Consider the following 13150-nt stretch of genomic DNA (forward strand, 5'->3'; position numbering starts at 1 on the left):
TTCTCTCTCTCAGTTATCCACTTGGGTCCCAGGATACTGTTAGTAGTCTTGATTACTCACTGGTTGAAAAATTTGCTACCCAGCGGGCCCATCATCACTTCCTGGGTAGAGAATTAGCTTTTTAAATATGCATTCTGTCATCCAAGCATCTGCTGGCGTCAAGGAGAGATGAGAAGCCCCTTGAATTCATGGATGTTTTCACCGTAGTATAATTTGAGGCAGTGGAGCAAACAAAGTCTCAGTATTGGTGATCTTGGTTTGGCTACGGATTACATATGTTTTGTAATGATGTACTCTTTTGTGTGACCAGCGCTGTGGAGTTATGCTATTTAATTTGTGATAGGCTCACACCACATCTGCAGTACTCTCACTTCCTACTCAATTGTTATGACCGCTTGGGACAGGGGCCTCATCCTTGTCTTGTTCTAATGTCTAGGCTGCCGCCCAGTGGCTGCCCTGGCTAATTACATATTAGCATGCTAATTGTTCATCACTGATACTGAGGTGATATTCAAAGGTCTCAGCCCAACAGGTGGGAATTGTTTCCTTGTTGCTTCTATTATCTTTTGCTAATGAGGTTGATATCAAACATCACTGCAATCTACTGGGTTATCTTCAACAAAGACAAGTGTGATAAAGGGGAAAAGATGGATGAATATTATTCAGCCAATAACTTATTGTTGAGGTGTCTTTTATGTTTTGGGGGCTTAGCCATAGTTTTTTGGATAATCCGGATTTTATTCTACTCCCTAATCCCTAGCTCTGATTTTGACTGGATGATCTGGTAATCATTTAAAAACATCTTTATTTGGCTGACATCCTATAGAATAGATTTCTACAATCCTCCCACCTCTCATCCCCTTTAGAAAAAATCTCTCAAGTTCTATTTCACTTTCAGTATTACAGGCTGAATTTTAAGTAATGGAAGCGAGCATTTTCTATTAGATTGATTTGTTAATTTTCCGACTATTTAGGCAAGCTACCGCTCCCCTCAGAAACTCAATTCTCACTTCCATAATTGGGGATAATAATTAGTATTCCTGTCTCTCAGGATTGTTATGAGAATTAAACGATATGAAATGGGAAAGTCTTTTGCTACACTGACCTTCAAATCTTTTGTTTCTAGCTCCGGTATTACTGAAAAAGATCCAAGCTGAGATGTTCCCTGAACACTCTGGAAATGTAAAATTAAGCTGCCAATTTGCAGAAATTCATGAAGATTCTACTATCTGCTGGACAAAAGATTCAAAGTCCATAGCCCAAGTGCAGAGAAGGTGCGATGTTTTTCCCTGGTTACTTTTCACGGTTGCTGCTTGTTTATTTCACAACATGGTTGTTAAAAGAAAAGAATAAATTATAGGACATGAAAAGGAAAATTGAAGCAGAGATTCCACACCCGCAATATTTAAAAAGATTAAATATTGGAAGACAAGTGTCTGTATGGGGAAATGATGGAGGATTCTTGCCTGGGTTTTGCCACTATTGAGTTCTGGGGTTTTGGGAAGTCACACAACCTTTCACTACGTTTTTTAAATCAGGGAAAGGAACCTGTCAAATGATATTCTAGGCTGAGATTCTGTGGTCCTAAGATTAAAGAGCTCTCGTCTGTATGTCTGTGAATTTAACTTGGGTGTGTTTTCTGTTTCATAAATTCCCAGTAATCTGATAAAGGTCAAACAAAGCTTAGAAGATAAATAAAAACAACAACAGCAGCAATCTATGAGGTTACAGAAAAGTAACAGCTATTGAGGGTGACCAGCAGCCATCATTAATATGGGAACACCTGTTTATTTCTGGGTCTCTGTGATTTTTATTTTTATTTTTGAGACAAGGTCCTACTCCCATTTCCCAGGCTGGAGTGTAGTGGTGCAGTCATGGCTCACTGCAGGCTCCACCTCCTGGGCTCAGGTGATCCTCCCACCTCAGCCTCCCGAGTAGCTAGGATTACTGGAGCACATCACCATGCTTGGCTAATTTTCTTTTGTATTTTTAGTAGAGACAGGGTTTTGCCATGTTGCCCAGGCTGGTCTCAAACTCCTGGCCTCCAGTGATCCACCTATTTCGGCCTCCCAAAGTGCTGGGATTACAGGAGTGAGCCACCGCGTCTGGCCATGTCCTTAAGATAATAAAGGAGAGAAAAATGAGGAGGAGAGAGATGAGAGTGAGAATCATTGCCAAGAATATCCCCTATGCAATGAACCAGATTAATGGCTTCCTTAAGCAGCTTTTCTTGGCAATAAATGCTTGTTCAAGTGAACTGATGAATTCGAGCTTCATCTGACACAATCTAGAAACAAATCACCTGGTTCGAAAGTCAACCCTCTGCCAAAGGGGTTCCCAGTTTAGCTCCCTAAGATATGGGAGGGGTTCTAATCCCCTTATTTTTGTCACCACTAGACTGAAAAAGTGAGAAAATCTGAGTTTTCTGTTTAATTAAACCATATATGTCTGCTTGGAACATATGTCTGGAAGCTATTTCTCAAATGTAACGATGGGATACTTGAGCTATGATTTCATTTCTACTAACATCACTCCAGAGCATTTAACTGGATTGTGATTGATAGAATAACCACTTTGCCTAAAATGTCACCATTACCCTGCCCGTCTTCGGTATGGCTTAAGAAGAATTATAATGGAAAAGGAATGGTTTGCTTTTTAAGTCAAGGAAGTTCCCTAGAGCTTCACTTAAAAAGGTATTAATACTAATTATTCATTTTAAATTATTTTCTGAAGCTGTCAGCCAAGAACAATTAACCAGCATTTTCACTGTTTTTCCATTCATCAGCCTTGCTCTGAGCTCAGAATTACCACTTGAATATTTGCACATCCCTTTTCCATTTGATACGTATTTACCATAAATCTGACTTTCCCCTGGGGAGCATATGTCATTAGTAAGCATTCTACTTACTGATGACGCGTGGCTAAGGCCTTTGATTGCTAGTGATGTTTGCTTCATTTCTCCTTGGTGACAGTGTCTGGCTTAGTTGAACCCATCTGCTTTCTCCATGCGAACACTTGAGAATATTTAGGAGTCATAACTCATTTGTTTATTGAGAGAACATTTACATTATTTCAAGTGGGTTTTCAAATGTTTGCTAATTTCTCTCATGCCTACTTCCAGGCCAGCGTTTCCCTTCACTTGTGCCTCCATGCAATGTGTCACTGTCCTTGTATCATTTTCAAAGAGTTGAAATCTCTCACATATAATGTCAACCTGGAGCAAAGGTCTTCTTGCACTTACTAAATCATGAGGGAACCTGTACAATGGCAAGATTGTTCAAAGGAGCATTTAAGGAATGAAGATTTAGATAGTCAATCAGGTAAAGGAATGCGGAAATACATTTTGAAATAGATATAACACTGGTTAATGTTTGACAGGTAATAAACTTTGAGAGTTATCTTTTCTATTGCACAGAAACCTAAAAGTTAACCTGTAACTTTTAGGTTACAGGTTCTATGTAAATGGTTCTATGAGTGGGTTCTGTGTAAATGGGAAATAGCAAAGCATTCTCCTTTCAGTAGATCATCCTCAAGTGATCCTGTTGAACAATGACTGTGATCCTCCTCCTGTCTTTGTCCGCAACTTTTGGGTACTTTCCTTAACAGGCTAAAGTGTGGAAATTAGGTGTCAGAAGACATTCTTGTGGTTAGGGCAAGACTAATATACTTCAAAGAAACCAATAAGAAGAAAGTGGTAGCTTGGTTTGAGTCTCTGTGTAGCAGTGGCATGTCTTGGCTCCATGGAGACTTCAAGGTGGCACCCTCTGGTGCTATTTGGCCATCAATACCTTCTTGGTAACCAGGAACCCATTCTCCACTCTGGGGAGAGACGTCCTTCTGAGTTCCCTGGGCTTTTGAAAGTGCAGCTGTCCATGTGGAGTGGCTCTGCTGATAGCTGAGCAAGGTCATGGAGCACAGGTCATGTTGTTCCTGCTGGGAACCAGTGGATGAGGAGCTGGCTGCTGGGATGGCAGGATCTCCTTGGATGGCCCTGAGAGAAACAACCCGAGGGCTTCTCAGCCCAGACTGAGTGGCGGGTGGGAGTGCTGCCAAGCCCTGGCTCCTTAGGGCTGGTGATGGATGATGGGGTCTCTCAGAGAAGTCCCCACGCTAACTACCCTCTCCCTGCAGCCAATTTCATTCTTTGTGTTCCTCTGATCACACTCTGGCCATGGGCTTCTTTTGCATTTGTCTGCACAGCTAATCACCACTGATGTTCTGCTGTCTGTGGCCATTTCCTAAGGTAAAAAGATTTGTCCCTTACAGGGACAGTGGTAGAAAAAAGGCACTCTTGGTAAAAAAAAAAAAAAAAAAAAAAAAAGGCACAAGGTCACTTGTTTTTGCTTTCTATAGCTGTGCTGGTATTTTCTGTTTGTCCATTTCCTCCCAGATTAGAAGACCCTCAAGGGCAAGGACTATGCCTTTTTTTTTTTTTTTTTTCCCATCATTGAATCCCCCAGTACTAAGCACAGAGCAGATACTCCACAAATGCTGGATAGAACTCTTTGGGACTTCCGAGATAGTTTCGTTTCATGGAGAAAGCACACTAATATTACTGTTCCCCACTAATACTACTGCTCACCATGAAGTAATGACTTGTGACCACTCTCAGGACTGGGCTTTTTGCCAAAGCTTCACACGCTGGTGTCAGTTACTCCTTATGACACATCTGAGCTGTGATCTTGCTCGTTCTGCTTTCACAGAGGAGGAAACTGAGTGTGAGAGGCTACATAGTACACCTGAGGTCAGCCTCAGGGTTGGGATCCAGACCTTTCTGACTCCTATATGTATTCCCTCTAGAAGAAAGCCTTGGGTGGGGACCATGGGTCAAGCCAGGAAAAACGGTCTTCATGGTTCTGGGCCAAGTATCGGAGAATTTCTAGGCTGGAAGGAAGATGTTCACGGGACAGTTCTAGTTCAGCCCCCAGCCCTTCAGGTAGCCCTTGCCTGCCCCTTTCAATGACAGAAAGGCTGTGCCGATCCTAGAGCTTTGGAGAAGGACTTTCCACAAGCCTCCTCTGTGGCTCGCTCAGTGTTTTATTGCCCTCTCCGGAAATCTCCCCGTTATAACTGGACTTGTTCACATCCAGTTTTAACCATACAATGGGAGATGTTCAGAGCCCGCAGGAATGAAGGAAGTTGAATGATTTCGTGAACTTCGTTTTAAGCCACTGGTATATTCCAGGGAAGGAATGTATATACTGGAGGCTTAAAGTCTATTGAAAAAACAACCAATAATGAACACTTTTTTTGAACATGCAACTGAGACAAACTCAAGCTCGGTGAATTTTTGTTGTTAAACGATGAAACAAACCCAAGCTAAAATGTACACCACACACATGTATACACATAAACACACAGAATCTTGGTGAATGTTTAAACAAAGTTCATTTTAAAGAACAAAACCAGAACAACATTTGAGTATCCTCTTTTTTTTTTTTTCTGTAAAGTAAGTTTTTTGTTTGAGATTCTGGAATAAATATGTGGCTCTACCTATATTTCAGATTATCCCAGACTTGAGGGCAGGAACCATAATTTACCTGGGGAGGCAGCTTAATGAGGTCAAAATCATTTGCTTACATTTTTCTATGTCTCAGTTTCCTCATCTGCAAACTGAGAACAGTAAACGTAGTTCTCTCATTAGGTTGTTCTGAGGACATCATGAAATTGATCTTTATGTGATTTGGCACAATGCCTGGTACATACCAAATGCTCAGTGCACATTGGCTCTCAGCATCATCATCACTGTCATCATCACCACCAACACGATCACCACAGCCAGTTTTAGTTTTCATAGCACAGTGACTGAAACTCAATAACACTGGGTGGGTGACTAGTTGGACGGTTGGTACCTCACTAGGGGAGTACAGGACACTATTATAAAGGGGTCCTCAGTCATGAATCCTTAGGTAGCATGAAGCTAAGAACCCCCTTTTCTCTTGTTTCTTGTTGTGTAAGTTTGGGTTTGGAGTTATCAGACTTTCCGTCAAGCACAGGACGCCCGGATTAGTCACATAATTGAGCTGAATTCTGAGCAGAAATGTTAACAACAGCTCCCAGAATTCACAATTTCAATTCTTGGCTCTACTCATGGCAGTTAAACCTACTGAACATTTCTTTGTGTTCATACTGCTTATTGGAGTGAGCGTGTTAGCCAAAATGTAATGACTCTCCTCTGTGGAGACATCAATTATTTAAACAGCGGATCGTGATTTTGCCCCTTGGGCAGCTCATTGGCTGAAAACATGTGAGCAGGGAAGCCTTCGCTTCTTTCTTCTTAAATATATTAGAAAAAAAAAATGCAACCATAGAATGATGAAGTGTGTCAATGTGAATATTCCTCATTATAGTGCAGGGGACAACTCCACTGTTTCCTTTGCCATCGTTCAAGCCAGTCTGAAGGACCAGGGCCTCTATTACTGCTGCATCAAGAACAGCTATGGAAAAGTGACTGCTGAATTTAACCTCACAGCTGAAGGTAGACCACAGCTTTTCAGTTTTCAGTGAAAACCACTAGCCCCTGCCCGTTCACAATGGACATTTGTACTGAAGCCATTCTCTGCTTTGTCTTCTTCTAGTTCTCAAACAACTGTCAAGTCGCCAGGATACTAAAGGTAAGTCAGTTGGGGTTGGCCTGCCAGAGGAAATGGGCTTGCCATAAAGCATAAAATAGCTCCCGGAGTAAAGGGTAGAAGCAGTAATCCTATGGACTCTTCCAACTGAGAAGGAGAGCTATGGCGTGACTTGAGAAAAGAATGACAATTCATGAGCCAATTCAATGTGAATGTAGGGCCATACTTCCTATTGTAAGTTCATTAAACTATAGATATCCAGAATTGGATGGTACACTATAGCAGGGGAGTTTTGGGGAACACGTAGAGGGGGAGTTTGGATTTGACTTTTCCCTTTAAACATCGGTCTTGCATTCAGCCCTTCTGCATGGGAATTTTCAGCTGCTGGGACTTATACAGCTTGTTTTGTTTCTTCAATTTTCTTTTCAGTTTGACTAGCTGAGCAGATTCCCAAAGACAGCCAGGTGTCTGGAGAATCATTCCATTCGTTTGTGTCTTAATGAAAAGAAAAGATGTGTTTCTCTGCTTTCTTTTGGCACCTGGTGTTAGCCACAGCCTAACACTGCTGTTTATGAATGCTCGTGCTGTCCCTGGGCCACCCAGTGAATTTTCCACAGTTTGGTGGAATCTGTGTTTGCCGTGTCTTCCCTCTTAAGGAGAATTACTCACCCACCTACGCCCACCCATGCCCACCCTTGCCTGGTGGTGTGCTGGGGTAAATATTTAACAACATGCCGAGGGTTGGGGAAGCTCTGAGTCCTACAATTTCCATGATGTAAATTCAGTGTGGCCACTTTTAAACCACCAGTGTGACATCACACATCATGGAACTGGAAAGAGCTGCCTGTTCTCAGGAGCTGCAGGAGGCCAGTTCCACACACCACGGTGGTCCAACCTCACCCCATGTGACCATGACTTTCAGCACAGGGGAGGATCCACTGTCAGTTTTAGGAGAAATATGGATAAATTCTGACAGTTAATTGAACTAGCATCTTAAAGATTTATTGCATGTACTGATTTTTAAAACAAACAGAATGCCTGAAATCTCTGCAGAAACAAGTAATAAAAGTAATCAAAATGCAGTCACATCCAGTGTATCAAAAGCAAGAAACTGAGATCTCAACTTAGAAATGGTCTAGCAATAGGCCAGGCGCAGTGGCTTACGCCTGTAATCCCAGCACTTTGGGAGGCCAAGGCGGGTGGGATCATGAGGTCAAGAGATCAAGACTATCCTGGCCAACATGGTGAAACCCCATCTCTACTAAAAATACAAAATTAGCCTGGCGTAGTGGCGCATGCCTGCAATCCCAGCTACTCAAGAGGCTGAGGCAAGAGAATGGCTTGAACCGGAAGGTGGAGGTTGCAGTGAGCCGAGATCACACCACTGCCCTCCAGCCTGACAACAGAGCAAGACTCCATCTCAAAAAAAAAAAAAAAAAAAAGAAAGAAAGAAAAAGAAATGGCCTAGCAAATATTGTGATATTAACCCAAAATAGTAAACTTAAATACAAGCTCTTCACAAACCCACTCAGATGCTAAATACCCATCTTTAGTGTGTACATACGTGTGTTATAATTTAAAATCCTTCCTCCATTTCTTCTCTCATCTCCCCAGAAGGCAAAATATGCAAAAGAATCCCCTTCCTCCTTTAGAAAATAAAGACTCTCAGAAGGGAGTCTCTGTTTCATCAGCTTCTTAGCATTGATTGGCATTCACATCTCAGACACTTGCTATGGTTTTATTGGTTTAGGTTTGCATAAGCTCATTTCTCAAGGATTACTTGAGAGACCCCAGTGGGGATGAGCTACTGGCCATTTGGTGGAAATGGTACCACCGCTGTAGCCCAGTGACTCCAGCCACAGAGCTTGTGTCTGAACCCTGATGACATCACCTTCTCCCAGTTTCTGGCCCCATTGTTACTGGGGGTGTCAGTTTCACTGACTCACCCGGCTGGGGAAGTAATTCTTGGCCCCTCCCTATCCTTGTACCTTCAGATAAAGAAGCCGAAAATTACTTTTATGTTATTTCTTTGAGACAGGGTCTCACTCTTTCGTCCAGGCTGGAGTGCGGTGGCACAATCATAGCTCGCTGCAGCCTCGGCCTCCTGGACTCTAATGATCCTCCTACCTCAGCCTCCTGAGGAGCCTGGGCTACAGGTGCTCACCACTGCACCCGGCTGATTTGGAAAATTACTTTTAATCACAATTTTTTTTTTTAATGTAGAGGACTATCTTACTAAACAGTTTATTAATTTAATTCTCTATAGGAGGAATAAATAATCTTTTACAAGGTGGTCTCTAATTTAAAAACTAATAAAGCTAAGCTTATGAGAAAGTTGGAAATGAATCATGGACAAAATGAAGCCCAATTTAATGATGTTATTATGTTTTATGAATATATTTGTGGATTACTTTTTTGCCTCTCGGAGCAGTCTTTGTAACCAGTGGCTGCAGGTATCCTTATGGTTTCTCTGAGTTGATTTGGATTTCACAATGTATGGGTGTAGCAAGGAACCTCAGTGAGGCATATGGATCTCCCAACACTCATCTGGTGAGTCTGTCTGGTGGATTCCAATGAGTCTCTCCTGATTCTTTTTTTTTTTTGAGACGGAGTCTTGCTCTGTCACCCAGGCTGAAGTGCAATGGCAAGATCTCGGCTCACTGCAACCTCCACCTCCCGAGTTCAAGCAATTCTCCTGCCTCAGTCTCCCGAGTAGTTGGATTACAGACACCTGCCACCACACCCAGCTAATTTTTAGTATTTTTAGTAGAGATGGGGTTTCATCATGTTGGCCAGGCTGATCTGGAACTCCTGACCTCAGGTGATTCACCTGACTTGGCCTCCCAAAGTTCCAGGATTACAGGTGTGAACCACCACACCCAGTCTCTCCTGATTCTTTCTCATAGCACTGCCCCCTCTCAGGGATTTTAGGCAGCGTGGAGTGTGAGTCCTGGCGACAGATGGCTCTGCAAAGCTGCAAAGAAAGTTGCACCTTCTCCACAACCCGAGACTTGCACTGCTACATGCCTGCTTTTCCTGAGCCTCCCCTCAGGTGCTCAGTTCTCCGGTTACCTTCATTACTCTTACCAGGGAAGAAATTGTTCTAAAGGATGAATTCTCACCTCCATCTCTCACTTTAAAAGAGGTGCAAACTCTAACCAAGCGCACGCGCTCATTTCAGCCATCACTGCGGAAGACATTTTTGGACAGGCTGTCCTTTCAGATTTCTGCAGAGCTACAGAGTCTATACCTTCTGCTTCTGTAAAGGAAGGCCCAGTAGCTGAGTTTCAGCTTGGAAATTTCCACCTAGAACTCCAGCTCTTGCCCTGCAGGATTTTCAAGAGACAAAGAATAGGTCTAAGATTTCTTTTTTTCTTTCATGGCTTTATCTTTGTCAAATAAGCATTTCTGTTGGAAATGATAGACAGGGTTATTAATTTTACCACATGTAGTAATATGCAAACAAATTTTCCTTCCTACTTTCTAAGCATATGGCCTGGGCCAACTTTGATCTTCAGTTAATTAGATTTGCTGAATTTTAAAGCGTAAGGTGCACAAACATTTTACTTTTAATAATTAAATTTTAGAAATGTGAGGGTTTTGAAGGAAGACAGGATGTGACAGAGATAACTCATGTTCATTGGGCTCTAAGGTATGTACATATAACATTTCCTATAGTCTGTAAGTGGTATTAGAGGCCAAATTGCTAACATTAATCATATAACTGGAATGGAACTGAGAAGGTGTGGGATACAGAAAAGCATTCTCTCTCTATTTTCTCACCTAATTTTTAAATTTAACTGTTAAAATAAAACTGTGCTTTTCTCCATAGATTAATTTTTTTTTTCTTGGTTCTGTTACTTAGAGTAAAATCTGCGATCCAGGTATTGCCTAAAACTTTATCTGAGAAAATGTCCCATTTGCCTGTTTCCCTGCAGCTCCAACCCAGTTCTCTCCAGAAACCCAGGGCGAGTTACTCAGTAGGAGTTCCAGGGGAAGAAAAACAATTTATTCTTCAGTCTTCATAAGTTCTTAGTTGGAACAGATCCCTGTAACAAAAGAAGATTAGTGAGAGGAAAACAAACAGGTTGATGAGCATGTATCATTCATGTATACATGGGAGACACTCAAGAAGTGCTCATTTAAGAAGGGATTTGAATTCCAGCTTATACAGCATCTAAACAAAGAATGGTGCATTTTTCGAGAAGTGACAGGGCAGAGGGAAGGACTTTGGGTAGGTAAGGGCAGTAGCTTGTGGAAAGGCATTTCCACAGCCCTGGAAAATCTCCCAGCATCTGGATTCTCATTAATGCTTGTTAATGTCTGCTGCTCATCTCCAGGCTCATCAGGGGCTAAAGTTGTCTTCAGTCATTAACCTTTGTTCTCCCTGGTAGAAGGGGAGTAGAATTGTTTCTGTGTTTATAAATTTATGTCCTGATTTTAGGCAAATAGGGGGAAGGCAGAGAGCTTTCTTGCCTCTGCTGCTTCTTAATTGCCTTCAGCTCAACAATCCTTTTACCAAAGAGGCAGATTTGAGGGTGACATATTCAGATGTCCCATAGTCTTCTGCTGGCCTTTGTGAAAATGCTAGGAGCACCTTTAGGAATATCCTCTTTCTTCCAGAAGCTTCTAGCTCTTTACCTAGTTTTTCTGTTTGAAAATCCACCGAACCCCACTCCCTTTCTTTCTTTCTGGCAGTAACTAGGCCCTGACCTTAATCAATACCCTATCAGAATAGTTTCAGTCTCCTTATAGTTTTAATAGCTACCATCAGTCTCAAATCATATGATTTGAAATATTTTGAGAGGAGAAGAAAAATATTTCCTTGAGCATTGTATATAGAAACATGAAGTAAGATTTTTCACACAACCCATGATTTCTTTCTTCTTGTAAGCATTCAGAAAGATGTCAGTTTTCATCAGTTTTGAGAAGTGGAAAGCATTTTAAAAATCCAAACAATCTTATTTCATTGAAAGCCACCTAATTTTCTTCTCTCAGTGAATGAGAAGTCTGATTGGGTCATCTCTAGTTTAAAATGGACCTTCCTGATTAAATTCACTGTCATCTCAAACACGTGTAGAATCCACTCTGAAAAGAAAATAGCTGCTAGAAAACTCAAAATAATTCTACTTTTCTTTTTACAAATAAATCCAAAATGATTCTACCTTTTTCTCAATTTCTCTTCAAAGGCCATTCTTCTTACTATTTTTTGTTTGTTTGTTTGTTTGTTTATTGCTACCTGTTTCTTATACTTATCGCATGCTTTCTCAATGGAGGCAGTATTGCTCCCAAGAGGACCAACGCTGGTTCTTGGCAGGCAAAAAAAGTTACTCTTTTTCTGTATAAAGCACAGATATACATATGGTACATAAACAGTATATTTGTGGTATTAAGCTTTCATGGCAGGCAATTAAATTCCAGCAAAGATTCTGGGGTTGGGGGGGCAATAATGAAAAAAAGGTGGATCCGATACTATCAGATCTTATCATTGGTCTTTCTTCCCTCCTCTACACTTACCCATCTTTTCAACTTGCCTTTTATTACTTTGCTTGGTTCCACTTATATTTTCCAGGTCTGTCTAGAATTCTTTTCCTGATCTTTCCAGTTTTGCTCCAACCCATCTCTCACTGATGTTCCCACATTCTCATTCAATGACCCGTCTCCTCCTCACCAACCCACTCATCTCTTCTTTTAGCTATGCTTCTTTTGAAGGGTAAGTGTGGCTGCCCCCTCTTGGTTCTGCAGGTCAGCCTTGTCATTGTCCTTGTGTGGGGACCCTCCCCATGTGGAATTAGCTAAGGAGCAGGACTGGGAGGTATTCTTTCCAACCAAAGCTGTGCTGTGTTTCAGGATGCGAAGAGATTGAATTCAGCCAACTCATCTTCAAAGAAGACTTCCTCCATGACAGCTACTTTGGGGGCCGCCTGCGTGGTCAGATCGCCACGGAGGAGCTGCACTTCGGAGAAGGGGTTCACCGCAAAGCCTTCCGCAGCACGGTGATGCATGGCCTCACGCCCGTCTTCAAACCTGGCCATGCCTGTGTGCTTAAGGTGCACAATGCCGTTGCCTATGGGACCAGAAATAATGATGAGCTCATCCAAAGGAACTACAAGCTCGCTGCCCAGGTGGGTCCATCTGCCCAGAGGCTGTCGCTTCTGGTGTGAGAGCCACCCGTGATAAGACGAGATGAAAATCAGACTCAGGATTCATGGGAGTGTCTTCAAAAGGGTGTTTTTCCTCTTTAGGGGTTTCAATTGAATCTAAGTGCTGGAGATCACTTCTCAGTTCTCAGGAGTAATTTCCTGGCCTTATGCCAGCTACTGGGGACTCAGCCAATGCCTAGAGACACCTCACCAGTTCTAACCTGAGATGTAACTGATTTTGTTTCTAAGAAGCCCTATGAGATCCCTGGGGGGTTGAATCTACTTGGACCTAGGATGATATGGAAAGTGGGGGTTCTAAGCTACACTAGATGCCTGGGTCCCCGGGAACAGGTAACATCAGCACTAGTTGCTGGAGTGTTTTGTTTGGGTTTGTTTGTGGAGAGGGAGAGGGGTGGGGTATATCCAGGAGAGTCA

The 13150-nt window shown here is 42.2% G+C and overlaps 1 protein-coding gene across 6 annotated transcripts in view; it reads left to right on the plus strand.

The window, feature by feature from the left end:
• Positions 1-13150, plus strand: part of ALPK2 (alpha kinase 2) — a 142740-nt gene that overhangs the window by 95362 nt on the left and 34228 nt on the right. For all 6 annotated transcript variants that reach the window (XR_013408104.1, XM_015122093.3, XM_077974715.1 and 3 more), the window contains 4 exons: positions 1127-1274; positions 6351-6478; positions 6579-6614; positions 12423-12697. Coding sequence is in view for 5 of the 6 variants with exons in the window: in XM_015122093.3 (XP_014977579.3) it covers positions 1127-1274; positions 6351-6478; positions 6579-6614; positions 12423-12697 (587 nt within the window). In the remaining variant the exon portion in view is untranslated. The remainder of the gene's footprint in view (positions 1-1126; positions 1275-6350; positions 6479-6578; positions 6615-12422; positions 12698-13150) is intronic.

This window comes from Macaca mulatta, chromosome 18 (genome assembly GCF_049350105.2).
Source record: "Macaca mulatta isolate MMU2019108-1 chromosome 18, T2T-MMU8v2.0, whole genome shotgun sequence".
In the NCBI taxonomy this organism is placed as follows: Eukaryota; Metazoa; Chordata; class Mammalia; order Primates; family Cercopithecidae; genus Macaca; species Macaca mulatta.